Genomic DNA, 17,466 nt, shown 5'->3' on the forward strand with positions numbered 1-17,466 from the left:
TCTTGAGAAGGGCTATAATCATCTCACTGATGGATAACCAAGAGCCTGATAGCACAACATCCTGTTTTGCAATCCACAAAGGCTATGCTTTAGGAGCAACATGTCCAAGCTAATATCTGTAATTTCTGCTCTTCATTACTCGGTGAATGCAGTCCCCACCTGCCAATATGCATTATGGAGCCTGAGAGATCTGAGTATGCCTTTATATTCTACAATTCCGTATTAAATCTATGTCTAACTAAAGTATTAAGTCCAGCACATTTATTAAGACTGTAGTTTATTATTAATAGCGCTTATTTATTTAATATCTTTTGGTCAGTTTTCACTTTAAATAGGATAGTAGCATGACAAGAAACTCAGGGCAGAGAGGGAGAAGGACACGCAACACACAGGTCTCTGTCCAGGATCGAACCGGACATTGTGACATTATAATATGTAGTTGATCTAGTCAGCTGCTGGCATGCCCCAGTTATATACGTACATTATGTGTATTGATAGTCTCTGGATTTTCTTTTTTTCTTTTTTTTTTTTAAGTTGAATTGTTTTGATAAAATAGGACTAGCTGAGTGATATGTGTAGAGTGCAGAAGGCAGTTCACTGATTTTGTTTCATACTTATGAAATGTTCTGAAATCTTATCTTGCTGTGCACCCATGGATGCCTCACTGTGGCAGGGCATTCTTTCCCAAGTCTTGAAACCTTTCACATGTCCCACACTGAATCACAAAAATCTGAAATCATTCTCACAATACATCTCAGTACTCGCCAACCTAGATGCTAGACTGGGCAATATATTTTAATTTCGATATGTCTACAATATAAAACTGCTATTAAAATGATTAAATGATCTAAAGGCTGTCTGAAGATTTTATTTCTAGTAAGCATTTCCAGTTTGTTTAAGGTTTAGAGACAAACCATTATCTTGCATGATCTATCTGTGTGCAATTGTACGTTTTGTCACAGCATGAAAGTGCACAATGTTGGAATGATTTTGTGACATAAAATAACAATAACAATGAAAACATACAGTAATATGATCACACTCCACTGTGCCAGTGGAAATGGTGAACTTTCTCAATCAAAGCCTTGGACTGAACTTGTTTGTGTGCACAAACATCACATCTGAATTGGAGATACAAGGCTAATTTCTCTGGCCCTAGTCTCTATCTACGGTTGGAATTGTGCCCCAGCTGTGTGGACTTTGTCAGTGCAGCTAAGTCAATAATTAAACACTCCAGAGCAAAGACGACCCAAATGGGCAGGAAAACATAGGCTAAAACTTACTTTTTCAAAAACTACTCTGAGCCAAGGGTTTGGTTAATTGGTCTGTGGAGGATGAAAGCTAAAAAAAAGTGAAATCTAACTAGAGTGTTGAAACCATATTTTAAGTGAATATATTATGCACAATGGCTCTTCTACTTTACCAGTATGACAAAATAGAAAATGAGAGTCTTCGTGTAGTATATTCACACACTTTTCCACAATGGAAACCCACCCTGAGCTCCGAAAAATTACATCTGAATTCATATCAAGAACAATATGAATTCCTTTTTTCCCCTCTATTTCCTCTTTTTTATATTTTACAGGAATACTGTGGTCAAATTGCTGTCTTTGTTCATTACACTGGTCAACAGCCCCTCCTCCAGACAACGGCGGGCGGGAATGTAGTTAAAACATAGCCTGCAGTCCCACCTGTCAAGACTTCCATTGTGGCCTCATGGCGGAAATAGTGGCTCAGTGTTCCTTGATGTAAGACATGTCCTGAAGAGGCTTCCATACCTGTTCAGGCTTGTAGACTTAGGATTAGGTTTCTGTTTCTACCGCTCTTTTAGGGGCTGTGCAGAGACTCCAGGAAACAAAGGAGAGCAGGGCTCAACAAGGACAGAACGACGAGACAGGTTTCTGTGTTAAATTGTTTCGTCTCAGGAGGATTCAAACTGAGACGTCCGGCACACCTGAACGAATGAAGTGTCTGTCGCCGAAAATGAACAGTGAAGCCAATTTGCTAGTTTGGTATTATTAAACATTGGTATCAACACGCTTGCATCAGAGTGTACGGCTACACTATCTTCAATTGCTTTGTTTCACTCAATTCAAAAACGAATTTCACGCACTGTTTTACACCTGTAAACCTATTATGTGACAATAAAGTTGTCTATACACTAAAAAAGAAAACTTCCCCATTTTCTGGCTGCAGAATACACATTTACTGTACCTTCCGCAGGGCCCAAGGACATTTCTTGGTGAAGAAAACAAACCAGCAGTCTGTGCAGTTTGTTTTCATGCTACCCTTTCTGCCAAGAAAGCCATGGACACAGTCACATTCAATGATAGAACAAGATATAAACAACTATAAACAAAATCTGCTGTTAACTGCGCCCAACAATACTGAAGCTCTGAAATAACAAAGAGCAGTACAAAGATGCAGTAATTTTACCAATAGATTTAATATCTCATTAAGATTTTAATGGCCAAACTATTTATTTTAATACATGATATTCTACTTTCTTTCTTAGTTTGCATTCTGAACTTCATCACATAACTAAGGGTTTACTTTAAAGCTGCTGACACCACAATCAAAGAGACAACGTAATGTAGCTTAAAATGTTGGATACAAATATACACTTCAACACAGAACATTAAAGGTTTTGTCTTGATGTGGACATGGTGGAAAATATAAGAAGGTGAGTTTGTTATGCAAATGGCAGTAGCAGTCAGGAAGAGATTATGCATATTCTGAGGACAGTAATGGTAACTCTAAAATGACTGGCTATACGGTTAGGCTGAAATTGATCTTGTGGCATGATCATTAGTCTTTCAGATCTGCTCTTCTATACATCCCTGAAAACCTCTTAAAATGTAATAAATTGCGTCAGCTGTAAGGGTACAGCAAGCAACTGCTTTTACAGACAGCAGCCTTCTGGAGGGATAGTAGCTGCTAAGTGCACTCAGAAATCACGTCCATTATGTTGTGAATTATGTATTTGAGGGGCGTAGGCCAGGCGACCCTTGGGGAGGAGTGGTTAAGAAATGCCTGTAAGCAAGTTTGGGAGAGAACATACAGTCCTGACCCTATATATCGCCGCTGTCCAGCAGAAACCCTGTATATCCAAAACAGTTACTTTTCAGAAAATGGAAAAAATAAGCTGCGATCCAATGGATCCAATGTAGTTATCATTAAGCTCTTTTTCATATTGTTTTAGTAATTTAAAAAAAATCAGGCAGACAACTTTGGGCGTAATTATAAACACATTTGTTCAAATATGTTCAGATGTTTCAAAAATAGTGAAAATAGCAGCCCACAACGCATTACATTGAGACACGTTGAGAGCTTGTAGATTGTAATTTTCTGCTACTTTTGCACGACACTGTCAAACGACAAAAGTGAGAAATGGGGCAATCATTTATGGAAAAAACATTAAAAACATAAAAAAATATGAATTAAGGAGATACAAGGTTTCTTCCCAACAGCAATGATATCCACCAGCATCTCCCATTAACGGCCTGCCATTAAGCCTCACGTTAGGCCATTAACAAAGCACGGCCATACTGCTCCCTATTGGTCCATTAACTCCTAATCAAATTCAAAGCTCCTGGCTTTGGCAGTGACTTCACCCTGCTCTCCTCCGGAAGAGCCTGTATTACCTCACACAGTGGTCTATGGGTTTATGCACAGTATTGTACAGGAAGCAATTAAATGTCCTTTCGTAAAACTCAACAGATAGCCTAACCCTAAAGGCTATACAAGCCTAATGGAGCTACATTGTCTTGACCACGTTATTCAGATGAAATTCAAAACAACTTTTCAATATCACATACTTAGCCTATACTTAATGGCCCCAAAATTATTTTAATTTTTTTCTATTTTAAAACATTAAAACAAGTACTGGGTGAATAATTCCTGCCTATTGAAAGTGGCAAAGCTTTGCATTGATTCCACATTGATTACCATGCTGGAGAAATGAACCTAATTGGTGTAAATAACACACTTGTAATAACACAACTGGAGTTCTTGCCATTACTTAAGTTTAAATGATTTTCTGCTGTAAGTCTTTACATGGTGGAATTAGGCATTTTAGGAAAAAGTACAGTATCTGGCCTTTTAAAGGAAATATCTATATATTTTAGGGAGCAACTTGAGTGTATTTATACTACAACTCTGTTGGGGACTACTCTAGAATATCTTTGAGGGCAAATGCAGGTGAGAGAGGGTTCCCATCAATGACAGCTGGTATTCTATAAATACCATCTTGTAGACTCTGTTCCAGTTTCCTATATTCTGGAGATCAAAGGATGTTACAGTAGGTTACATTTTGGTTTCATACACTGTCATTTACACCTGGGATGTCAGGTATTTTTTTCTTGTTGTAAGTACCTGAATGATTGCTATATGAACATTGATTCTTGAGGGGCAGAGCTTGCTGGTGAAAATGATCCAGTTTTAACATAAAATTTACAACCTGTGCTCTTAAAGTTTGTCTATTGCCCACTGTCTATTGTCTATTACCCCATGCCAATTGGCATGAAAAGCTCATTATCTCTTCCTTCGCCCACGGCCAACATCTCCAACAGGTTTGGTGCAAATCTGTTCATAACTGAGATATCCTACAAACAGACGGACAGACGGACAGACAGACAGACAGACAGATGAGGCCATAGCATTAACTCCTTGGCGGAGGTAATGAAAAGTGTAATCAGTGTAGTGACTATGAAGCCAGGAGTGGGTCAAGATGCCAAAATGTATGTTCTCATCGGCCATATTGGTCAATATTGCTTCTCTATGCAATGAATATAATGTTCAAATTGTTACAACTGCTTTTTACAGGCCTAGTGACAAGAAATGGGGCCCTGCCCTATGCAAATCTATAAATCTCTACATGCCACCAATACATTTGTACCTGTTCAGTCATAATTGTTAGGCAGCTTCAGAATGTCCCTGACATACTGTACAAAACAACATTCTTGACATCAAAGCATTCCTCTTTTCAACATGTCTCTCCAAAAGGAATTGCAGACGCAATTGGTGTCCGTTTGTCTTTACCCATAAAACTACCTGTCCTCCCTAGCCTAAGGAGCAGCCAAACATGGAAGCAAAGCAGAATTGGAACAACTTCTGGGGTCAGTGTCCTCCCACTGATGGTAGACTCAGTGGTGTGTTCTACCGTGTTACTCTATATTATACATACACTATATACTACTATATGTAGTATGCCGTCCAAGATTCTTTTTTAAAACATTGTATACCCTCTACTAACCATTTCATTTGGTGACCACTCGCGAGCGTGTATGTTGTGCGTGTGGGAGGGAACAATATGGTATGCGAGATCCAAGAATATTAACAAGAGAAAAATGTAACAGGTACAACACACACACACACACACACACACACAGTCACACACACACACACACACACACACACACACACACACACACACACACACACACACACACACACACACACACACACACACAGTCACACAGTCACACACAGTCACACACAGACACACACAGACACACACACACACACACACACACACACACACACACACACACACACACACACACTATTTAACGACTTCACCCCTTTGTTTAAAGTACCTGCCTCTGCCTCTGGGTCACAACTTCATTCCCTCCCTGTAGATGCGGCCCTGCATTGTTATCCCTACCCCCCACTTTAAACTCCCACAAAGAAAAGCTTTGAACATTGCATTCCGTGGGTCCCAGAGGGCCCACTTGTATTTACCATTATCCTATCTGTATAGTTGTATTGTGGTTGCAGACAGATACCAATCAAACGTGCCATAACACATCTCTCGTTTAGGGTAAATGGAGCCTTTCGTACATAATGGGCAAGCGGCCCGCAATCCTGACCAACAATGTGGACAGAGAAAGTATGAAGTGGTCCGAGTCTCATCGGTTTCCTCTGTGGGTAAACAAAACAGCATCCTGCTATTGATCTGAAAGTGCTTCATTAAATAGTGTATGAACTGACTAATATTTTCCCAATCCAAAATGAAGGGATAATGGGAGGACATACTGTACTCAGCGGTGCCGACACATTTATTATTGTCTGATTTTATGCACAGGCTACTTTACTGTCTAAATAATGTATGCCTTATCATCCTGTAAACAGCAGACAAATAGGGACAAATCCTCATTTGCTCAACCAGTAATTGCCATAGTCTTGCACTGATCTTTTCACATTAGTTGTGCAAAGAGAGCAGTTTGTTGTTGTGCAGTCATAACAACAAGGCTGACCTTCTAACCCCTTTACTGTGAGACAGGATAGGCCTTGCTTCTCCCATTCCATTCCAATAGGCTAACACCATGTTTTGTATTATCAAGAGGGCATGATTGTTTGCGTCTTGCGTCCGGGTTTTGAAACCATGGTAATAAATCAAGGCAAAACAGACTGGAATGCAGGCAATACACACAAATAATGATGTACCTGTACAAACAACATATTCTGCATGCCTCATATTATTGAATACCATCTGTGCCTTTTTTCTTTTTTTGGTGATCAAGTTTTTATTTTATTTTATATTTACCAGAACTAGCCAGAACTCACCAGGGGCAGAGTTTACATTTTTGTAAGATGAATTTGTGTAAAGAAAGAGCTTGCATAAAAATATACATATTTTTTTTTGTTTGTTGATGATACACTCCACTGGCAAGAATGTGCTACTCTCCTCCACATGACAATGTATAGGTGAAGTCTATAATGACAAAATCTGATCACTTAGTTATTAAGCCTCTATAAGCTCATTCTCCTTGTTGGACTTTGTTTAGCATGTTAACTTAAAGCATACATAATTTTCGTTAGTTACAATACCACAGATAATTAAACGCAGCCATTTATTAAGTTGAGTGCAATGATCCATCTAGCCATTGGGAGGTATATCCAATGGCTATCAAAGCAAGAGCCCAAAACAATGCCATAGTATTAAGCTATTAATTTGACCTCACCCCTGACAGCAGATAATACACCCATCTTCACAGAAACAGCAAAATCTCTGCTCTATTTCAAGTAAAAATACCTCAGAAACCGTTTTCCTGTACTGCCAAATTGGACGTGGGCGTGATCTTGGGACCAACATTCTGTGCCGAATACCGCCTTCATCATTACCAGACATAGTCAGCGAACTTTTCAGAGAAACTTCTAAAGAAATATGCTGACACTGTTGTCATCACTTGACACTTCTTTCAATGAAGGATATGTTCTATTTCATAAGTGCTGATGCAATACAATAAATGCATCACATATAATAGTGTGTGTGTGTGTGTGTGTGTGTGTGTGTGTGTGTGTGTGTGTGTGTGTGTGTGTGTGTGTGTGTGTGTGTGTGTGTGTGTGTGTGTGTGTGTGTGTGTGTGTGTGTGTGTGTGTGTGTGTGTGCGCGCGTGTGTGTGTGTGTGTGTGTGTGTACAAAGAAATATTCAAAATAATACAATTTGATCAAAATAATAAAACACACACACACAAAAACACATTAAGCAATTCACTGAGTAATGTCTGATAGCTGAAGGAGATATAACATTACTGGAAAACCATTAGCATTTGCGTGGTGCCAGCTCGGTTTATAGGTGAACATGCTGCAGCCTGCCCTCAAGACCATGTTAGATTCATCAAAAACACCCGTCCTTGGTTCTGGTGACTCATCCTGCCCTCCTAATGTGTGAGGGGGCTGTGTTTTTTCAATGACTTCTTTCATTTATTTTTAATATTTTTAAGGACGGGTGTTTTAGATGAATCTAACATGGTTAAAATTGAGTTTGAAGTTAGAATGGGTTTGTATAGGAAGGGGGTGTGTCTGATAAAATGAATATCAAATATCTAAATAATGAATCAAGCAACTTAAAAACTGTCTGGGGGGTTCACAAAGGCCTGAGTAGATGATAAAATGACCAAAAGTTTTTTTGAAAGTGAAATAGCCCTTTAACATCAGATATCATAATGTGAGGGGAAAGGAGTATATTCACACTTCACAGTCATATATATTTACAACCATACATGGGCCTGTGACGCCAAGACTGGCATGGCGACAGGGCTCAGCGTCCATTCAGGGCCAGTTGAGCCGTTAGTCATTAAGTTCAGTTTTTGATATAACAGTATAGCCTGCCTGACGGCATCAGCATGATCAGGATGTGGCTGGGGTGACTGGTGAGTGTCTTTGATCATCCGCTCAGCTTTGGCTATGCCTGGAGACGTCACCAGCAGCATAATTGCTGTGCAAAGAGCCGTCTTGGAATATTAATAGATTCCACATAGATATCAGTGCCTTAGTTGTTAATAATAATAGGGGTATATTATTAAAACCTTACTTTTAATACCATATTCAGTTGTGAGTTTCTTCCTACTCAGACAGTGACGGCACTGTAAGACATTTTTAAGAGCACTACACTGCAATTTATTCATCCCATTATAGTATTCATTCCAGTATGTCCTTCATACCGGGATGAATTATTCTGACTTAAGCTTTGAGTTCAAAAGGACAAGGGTTTTGTCTGAAGTACATAGTAAAAAGAATTCAGAACAGCTTCAAAGAATGACAAAAGTCTTCTTTAACGTGTTATTATCATACTGTGCGTGTCAGTCTCTGGGTGTTCATGGTCTCTGTGAATGTGCAACGGGCACAATCTAAACATTACGCAGCTTTTTAAACTCCAGTCAGGGACACCTTTAAATCAAGGTAATAAATCTACCTCTAGAAAACATCAGAAGGTCTCTGAGGTATGAGACAAGGCGCCTGTTTCCTCAGAAGTAACTTTTGAACTTCTCAGAATGCTTCTTCGAGGTTAGATTCCAAACCATCAGCTCCCAAACCAAATGGGCCAGAGATTTTCCGTCTATGAACATGGTTTACAACTTTAACTTCAAGAAATTGACCATACTTTCATGGTGCAATGGCAGGCAGGCAAAGACCTGAGTATGACATAACAGCAATAATGTATAGCAAAAATGTATAGTTTTGCCTTCCCTGTCCCCCCTTATGAAAGTGAGTCAAGCACTCTCTGAATGAGAACTTGTGTCTCCTCCAACAAGTTCAACAGTCGAAGCAAGGAATCATAGATGGCTTCAGGCACCACTGAGCGCTGCCTGCTGCATTGTCCAAAGGATGGATGGGGGGCATCAGTAGAACACAAAGAAGCAGCTTTTAAAATGACCAGAGGATACCGAGGTCAAATGCAGACACAAAACTGTTCTGTTGAGCCCTGAGGGCAAAACGGCTACAGAAAGAAGACTGATGACGGAAGCATTGCAAAACAGGGTTTCTGTGAATAGAGATTCCAGTCAAACCACCCTTTGGCCTAACAGAGGTCCATTCAGGAATCAATGGAATGAAGAAATTGCATATAGTTTCATAAGGTTTGAATTTCTCACCTTTTGAACAAAAGCCATGTCAATTCAACAGACTACCGTAAAACATAAAGCCAAGAAAAACAACAAGGGGCTGACACAATAGCAAGCCAAACCTATTCTGCCTATTGGCTCTAGTAAATAGGTAGAAATAATGGCTTTATGGGGAGTGTAGGCTTCAATTTTATGGGTGTGACAATTGACCTTTTTGTGGGTCAGCAAGAGACCTTGCCACTGAGGCTCCCATGGGGTGATATGGGCTCCCAGTGATGGGACCCCATTACTGTATTGTCTCTTTTCAAATAGATGGCTCATTGTAATGAAAAAAGATATTCATTACTATGACTCATAAGAACAAAGACCATCTTAAGCATCCGCCCCCTTCTCTTTTTTATTTTCATGCGCATGTGTCACAAAGCATTTTCCCACTGGAAGTCCCGGAGGTCATATTGCCAACACAATTAATGGCTTACTGTCACACTATTAATTAAAGCAGAGTAACGACGACTGCAATTGGAAAAAATCTAACAAAGATCGAGGAAGATAGGTGTGACTGTTAGTTTTTCACATGGGAGAGACACTTCTGCTACTGTAGGGTTGCGCATGTTAAGTGTGAGGACAAGCAGTGGATAATATATTATGCCCTCTCCAAGGGGTGCAAGCTCCTCCATATTCATGACAAAGGGAAGAGCGGAAAGAAGAAATCCCTATCTAAAGACATTTGTTTAAAAAGAACTTGCTTCACAATACAGTCAACAGGAGTCCCCAGGAACCCAGTGAAAGCCAGGGGTTGTATTAATGACAAAAGAGAGAAACAACCTCACTGTTGTCCCATATACAAGGGTTGACCGATTTCAGTGCTGTTTGTTGGTCTTTCACCAAAACTAAGGATATGTTCATGAATTTCAATGGGTGAATTTCTGCATAAAAAAAGGGATTGCTACTGCATAGGGCACGGTCAACTCTACCCTGTTGTCATGCCTTTCACTTCACTGATACAATGTAACTTTTTGGGGGTCCACCCTTTGGATGACAAAGCCTTATTTTGCATGCCATTGCAAAGATACTGTATTTGAATAAGAGAGACATTGTAAGGGAACAAACAATGGGGAAGAGAAAGCGAAAAGCATTTCAAATGAGCAGAAAGACATAACAGCATGCATATCTTAACCTGAAAGAAAATTGTAATGATGAACAGGCAATTCTAGTTGTGAATATAAAGCCATCTCCCAGTCTTCCTTGCTAGCATGACAAGCCAATCACCAAAATGCAATTACAATTTAGGGTTTCTCAACACAAGAAATTTGATTTTCCCCCTGGAACAGCAAATCAAATCTATGCACTTTTTTTGTTCAGATATCATGGGAATTCATTTCCTTACTGCTGTTTCACTGATCTTAGCAAAGACACAATTAGCTTTAAAAAAAAATCAGTTTTAATCAAGTTATATTCTCCCACATTTATTTGTTGTTTATCATTAAAGCAATCCAGTAAAAGATGGATACAGTGATATTAGACCAAGGTTAACTAATTTGCCATGCTGAATATGTGCATCAACATCCTATGGTATCTTGGATGATTTATCGTGTTATCATTTAAGGAGGCAGGCATTGTCGCAGATTACACGTGACTCGTAGTAATAGCAATAACGTAAAAAATGCACTATAAAAAGGTTTAATACATCATGTCACTTCTAGCAGCACTTATCTTAATTACATAGAACAAGAATAGACTGCTGAATCCTTAACAGTGTCCCTCATCACAAGGCTTGAGAAAGACACCACTATATCCACCTGTTCCTGTCTCATGCTGGGACCATTACCCCATGTGACACCCTAAATCTTAACCCCAGGGGCAAAGGCGTACCTAATATAAAGCAATCTACAACCCTCTAGATGAGGCGTGTTCTAAATCTAGTCTGTTATATTGCTCAAACAGCCCTAGGTTGAACTGTACCATTTGTTTCTTCAAAGATTGGCCCAGTTTGATTGAGTCACTTAATATATTTGTGCTAGACACTATTACTAATAGCTTTTTTGAATCAAAATCAAATGGGTATTTTTATTTAGTTTTTTCTTCCAGTGAGATATTACAATGTAAATACATGGTAGTGTAAATACTGAAGATAAGAACTTAGGTTCTTCCGTTTTTAGATAAAGCCAATAATTTGTATCTGCATACCAGATTTGTTTGTTGATTTATTTTGCAGCAACACACACTTTTACTTTCATGTCAAGTCTAGATCAAGTTAAAGATTTAGCTTAACTGTTACAGCACACAACATATGGGCTCATTCACCCGAAACTTGCTCCCTGTCCTAATCAGCTGAGAACATTCAATATAATCGGTCACTGACACTGAACTCGGTGGAATTATCTCAACATCTTGATTGTTTAGGCTTATTCAGTTTTACATGTTGTTGTCCCTGACATAAAATGAATCCAAGAAAACAAAAAGTACAGTACACCAAGTGCACCTATTGTTGGCTGGTATTTCAGTTTTTAGGGGCAAACATCTTTATTTACACATTCTTGCTCCATGGCCATCACTGTGTATATATACAGTAGGCTTGAGTCAGATGATGTGAAGGACAGGAATGTCAACAGGGAGGACTGAATGTTTGTCTGAAGAGTTTAGGCAAAGTTAAGTGCAATTATTTCCAGTTTGTATGAGTAACAACACTCATAATAATAAGAAGAATATAATAAGAAGGGAAACACTCCTTAAAAGACCCAAAAATGAGACTTAAATCAAAAGACTTGGGTGTATGATACCACAATAATGAATTTGACCTATTGACCTTCATACGCACTTCTGTGTGTTTACAGATATCTTAATGTAATTTCACCAATTTATTCGAAATTGTACCTGGCCATTTATTAAAGGCATCTGAATTATAAAGAACGAGAATAGACTGCTTGTCGGCTACCAACTGAAAACACAGATATTTTGTTCCGTTTTCATGATGTAGAATTTACTTGACAGACAGCACCAAACACAGATGGAGCATTTCCATTCCTGCTTTGCATTGGGGATGCGACTGAATATTGCATGAGGAGATACAATACTTTCAAAGTCAAAAGAAATCACTTTTAGTGTCACAACCACAAACATCTTTCAAACATCAAGAGAAGCTTGACTATAAACTAGACAAGACATGCACAGGCACACACAGCCGTACAAATCCCACATGCAAACCAAGCATACAAATAAGCCCTTCCATCCTGCACATTGTTATTACAACAACCACGTGTCATGCCTGGACAGGAGCTAGTTACAGATGAAAGAAGGGATGCTGAATCCATCTCAGGTGAAACTGGGTGACCCTGCCCTCAACAGAACACGGAGGCCAGTTTAATCTATTAGCAAAAGGAGAGCCCCACTCACTTGACGGGAAATACCAGCTGTGACACTGAGTGCTGTCTATTCAGGAGGGGCAAGGGTGGGGGAGGGGAGTGGGGAGGGAACAAAAACCAGATGCATCTTTCCAGACTATTTGTTCTCAAAGCCTTTCAGCCAAGGCCTGGTTTTTCAATACTATCAGGCTTGCCCAAGGGTCAGTCTTCAGTGTTTAAAGCCTAACGAGCTGTTGCTTTTTAGAGAATGAGATAAAAGGCATCTTCTTTTTTCCCCCCCATGTGATACAGCCTAGATTGTGAATCTCCACCAATAAACCACACGAGACAGCACTGTTCAATTGAATTAAGCAAAAAACAAATACTTTTGTTTGTTTTCTTGTTTTCAGCAACTTAATTAGATCACCAATGGTGACTCAAATATGAGCAGAGCTGGTGACTGTAACATGTACAGTAATATAGAGATGACTCACATGGACATGATCTCTTTTGTAAGCAAGCACACTCATGGTATAGGCCTGAACAGCCTACTCCTGTGATGTTGTTGTAGAAGGCCGTAAAAGCTACTCAATTTCTACAAAATAGCCCTTTAAAACTCATAAAAATCACATTCTTGTTCCCCATTACAAACAATGTCTGAGCTTGAGTGACAGGTGTGGCAGGCACTGTGTTAATTTACAATGACAGGCTCCACTGTCGTATAATGAGGTGTCAGTCAGAGGGTAAAGTGATGCTCTAAAATAGATAAGACCGTTCTAATGGGAGTGGTGAACTCCAGAGCAGCTCAATGGTCAAGCTAAGTAGCATAACACATGGTACCCTATACACATTGGCCTGAAAATCATGTTTTCATGAGTGAAACCGTATGCACAGTCCATGCCAAATACATTATATTTAAATATAAATCTTAGCAATCATCACAGATCTATATTCAAGTTAAGTTACGAATCATACAAACTCTAGAGAGCCAGAGGTCTGATGAAATGCCCCCACCACCTCCATCCCTGATTCCAGTCCTGTTACCCCCCCCCCCCCCATACTTAAAAAAAAAAGCTAATGCTTTCACGTTACATATTACTATGGGAAAACAGCTATACGACTATACGAAGTAGGTCTACACCTCGGGCTAAGGGTCTTATATTCCAAATGGAAACAGAAACCTCCACTGTCTGAATCTCTCCCAGTTAGTTCCCTCTCAATCTGTGCTCCATTAAAGTCAGAACAGAAGCAGCACAGAACCACAGCAAAGCACGTGCGATGCCTGTGGAAACCTGTGCTGTCTTCTCTCTGGGAGACAGAAAGGTGGCAGGAGTAGCAAACTGTTAAATAATAATCAATTATTATAAACACTCGTTGAGCATTTTCCAACTATTAAAGTTATTTGTCATTAAATGTTTCGATGGATTGGTTACACATGGACCCCAATGGAAACAAGCCATAGTGCTTTCTTGGGTTTTAATCCTTTTAGCATCCATTTGTATAGAACGGTACTTTCTGTTTTTTTTGGGGGGCAAAATGTTAATAAAGTATTCAATCAATCAATCGATCAAAACTTGCCTTTTAAGAGTAGGAAATGTTATCACTTTAACATGAGCAGCATATAACTCGTACCGCTACTACAAGCTAATTAACGAGATGGGCGGTTTCCTAAATATATTGATTATTTTTCTTTCTTTAAAAAGAAAAAAAAAAAGCTCTAAGAAAGAAAAAAAAAACATGGTTACAGACTGGCACGCAAGTTTAAATAAATGTATTACTTTGCAAACCCGTATATTTTGAAAAGCACGAAAGTAGGCAACACACACAATTAAAACCAATGTGACTGAGAGAGAGACAAAGCCTACCTTGGCAGATCACAGCGATGAGGAGGAGGGCAGCACCCAGCGCGCAGCTGGCAGCAGACAACAAGTGCATCCTCGCAAGTGTCTCGGACGCTTCGCTCAGTTTCAATGTGTTTCTCAGTCAGAAGAAGTTATAATGGAGCAGCGATCCTTTAGTTGTTGATGTTGTTTTATTTTTTACTTTTCCTTCGAACTTTAGGATCTTGGGTGGAACGAATTCTGTTTTAGTGTTGCTTCTCCCGACGCAAGTGTGTCTGTGGCAGTGAACAGTGAACAGGTAGATGCGAGGGGCACCAGGCAGCGAACGGAGGGCGTAGGCAAGGCGCTGAAACTCCGCCCAGCACCCACCCCCCTCTTTTGCAAACCCCCTTCTATGCACCATTGGCTTTACCCCCCACTCCATTTGCACACACTCTCCGTCTTGCTTTGTCATTCTATCTAGGGCTGTCCATCACACGCGCACGCACGCGCGCACACACGCACGCACGCGCGCGCACGCACACACACACACACACACACACACACTCACACGCACACACACACACACACACACACACACACACACACACACACACACACACGCACGCACGCGCACGCACGCACGCACACACACACACACACACACACACACACACACACACACACACACACACACACACACACACACACACACACACACACACACACACACACACACACACACACACACACTGTATGCAGACCAAACACTGTGAGCCTATATACTGTAAGACCAACATGCACTTCGTCTCCCAAAAACATTTTTCTAGTTTTTATGTCACTGACGGTCACTGACCTATTGTGAAAAGACAAACAGGAGGACGAAGTCCTTCACGTCCCCCTTAAAACAGGTCTGCACACTCACTATTGAATTGTGTATCACTCATGATGATGAGTAGCCTATCAATACTATGAACTCTATACTGCCAGAGTACACTTTGACAACAGGTAATATCACTATTGTCTTCTAGAGCATGTCTAGCATTTCCTCTACAGCTGATGTCTGTTATTATACACTTGGAAAACAGAGTTTGATTTGATGTCAGATCTGTGAAAACTAAATACAATTTGACAAGATTTTAAGTGCAAAGCAATAACCTCGATCAATGCTTCACTGCATGAGAAGAAAAATAAACCAATATTTCTTTCTTCACACGTGGGTGAAAAGATTGAGAGACTGAAAGGCGACCAAGTCTTAGAGTTTGGTATTCAATTACCGAACAAAAACATACTGCTAATAATTGGAGTGCTAGCTGGGATCAGCAGAGAATGGAGTAAAGATTATCAGTGTTAAGCACTGACTGCTTAGAGAGATACACTCAGGCAACTTATGCTGGCACTTACTATCTTTTAAAATGTTAGAGGGTTATTGCCGTTGATAGGTAAGTGCAGAGAAAAGTATTATCTTATCTTTAGGTAAGTGTAGAGAAAAGTAAGTATTATCATATTATATTTTCATATATATTTCAGAACAAAACAATTCAAGACACTGTAAAGGCATAGGATGTGGTATTCACTGGGGAAAGCAGCCAGCTCCCATTGCTGGGGGAGGCAAACACAGAAGGAATAATGCATTGCAGTAACATGTCATATCGGAAGCACCTTACAGCTCCCACAGTTTTTTCTTTGATGAAAGAACAAATGTTCTTATTTTTACATCTTGTGAGACATTCTGTGACACTGCTACAGCTGTGAGGATAGATACAAACAACCTTATATTGCTGTGGAGTTGGGGAAATAAAAGCACACTGACACCCAGAATGCATACAGTAGAAATATTCGGCACTTATTATTCAGTGTATGTCAGAATGATTTTTAAGGGCATTTTCGATTACTAGAGGTTTGGGCCGCTATGCAGCCCTCATATAGAGTTTGCACACCACCGATCCGACCAATATGCCCATATATGGAGATCTCTGTATCTGTCAGTCCTTGTCACTTTTATGCCCATATATGGAGATCTCTGATGTCGTCAGTATATGCCCATATATGGGCATGTCTCCTTTTGTGCCCATATATGGAGCTGACTGATTTGTTTGTGCCTGATGCCATGACAACATGTCAAGATTAGACAACACACTCCATATTTGGGCGTAGCTGCATTGGGTACTCCTTATATGGTTATGGACGAGTCATAGTGACATGAGCGTGACGACGTGGTCCGCCCGCCCGCCGGTCCTCCCTTAAGAAGATTTTATATTAATTTCAAACATGCATAACTAGAATTGTCTATTCAGCAGTTCGTACAGTGAATATAACAAGGGGTCCAACACAGTGTATTTTGTTTTCCCATTGTGTTTAAACGACAGCAGGTGAATTTGGCTCTTCTCCAGGTTTGATAGAACATAAGATCCCCTTGGCACAGGCTCATCATCCAGAGTTGCACCTAGGGGATGGCTGAATGATTCGTCTCCTGCAGACTGGGGTTTGTTGCACCACAAGGAGCAGTGAGCAGAATGACCCTGACATTTTCAGTGTGGCCAAGAGAGAAGAAGTACCACTTTTAATGGTCAGCCTCAACAGTGTCGCACCGGCAGCCACACTTTCAATCAATAATTCTTTCATTAGTTAATCTGATTGAGTGTGCAAGCAGCATGTAGTCAATGCGAGGTTACCATTCTTTCTGTGAAGTGCATGTTTTATTGATTTCATTTTTCTCTGTATAGCCTGAATTTCCCCTCAACTAATCCTTATACTTACAGGAATAACAGTGTAGATAAAAAAAAATTGGAGTTCCGTGAGCAGGCAAGGTCTCAGGTGTCTTATTGTGAGTCAGTAGAAATAGTCTGTTGATTTATCATCAAACCATTAGGCAGGCAAATGCCATTTCTTTCGTCAGGTTGATATTGTTTGTCACGGCTTGTCAGTAATGGGGCCCTTCTGTACTGATCCATCCT

General features: G+C 40.0%; 1 protein-coding gene across 1 annotated transcript in view; it reads right to left on the reverse strand.

Annotated features, from left to right (window-relative positions):
* Positions 1-14,800, reverse strand: part of LOC308084913 (CD166 antigen homolog A-like) — a 30,691-nt gene extending 15,891 nt beyond the window's left edge. The window contains exon 1 of the mRNA XM_080427898.1: positions 14,555-14,800. Coding sequence (XP_080284024.1) covers positions 14,555-14,624 — 70 coding nt within the window. The 5' untranslated portion in view covers positions 14,625-14,800. The remainder of the gene's footprint in view (positions 1-14,554) is intronic.
* Between the last annotated feature and the right edge of the window lie 2,666 nt (positions 14,801-17,466).

Source organism: Gymnoscopelus braueri (assembly GCF_963280865.1).
Source record: "Gymnoscopelus braueri genome assembly, chromosome: 5".
Classification (NCBI taxonomy): Eukaryota; Metazoa; Chordata; class Actinopteri; order Myctophiformes; family Myctophidae; genus Gymnoscopelus; species Gymnoscopelus braueri.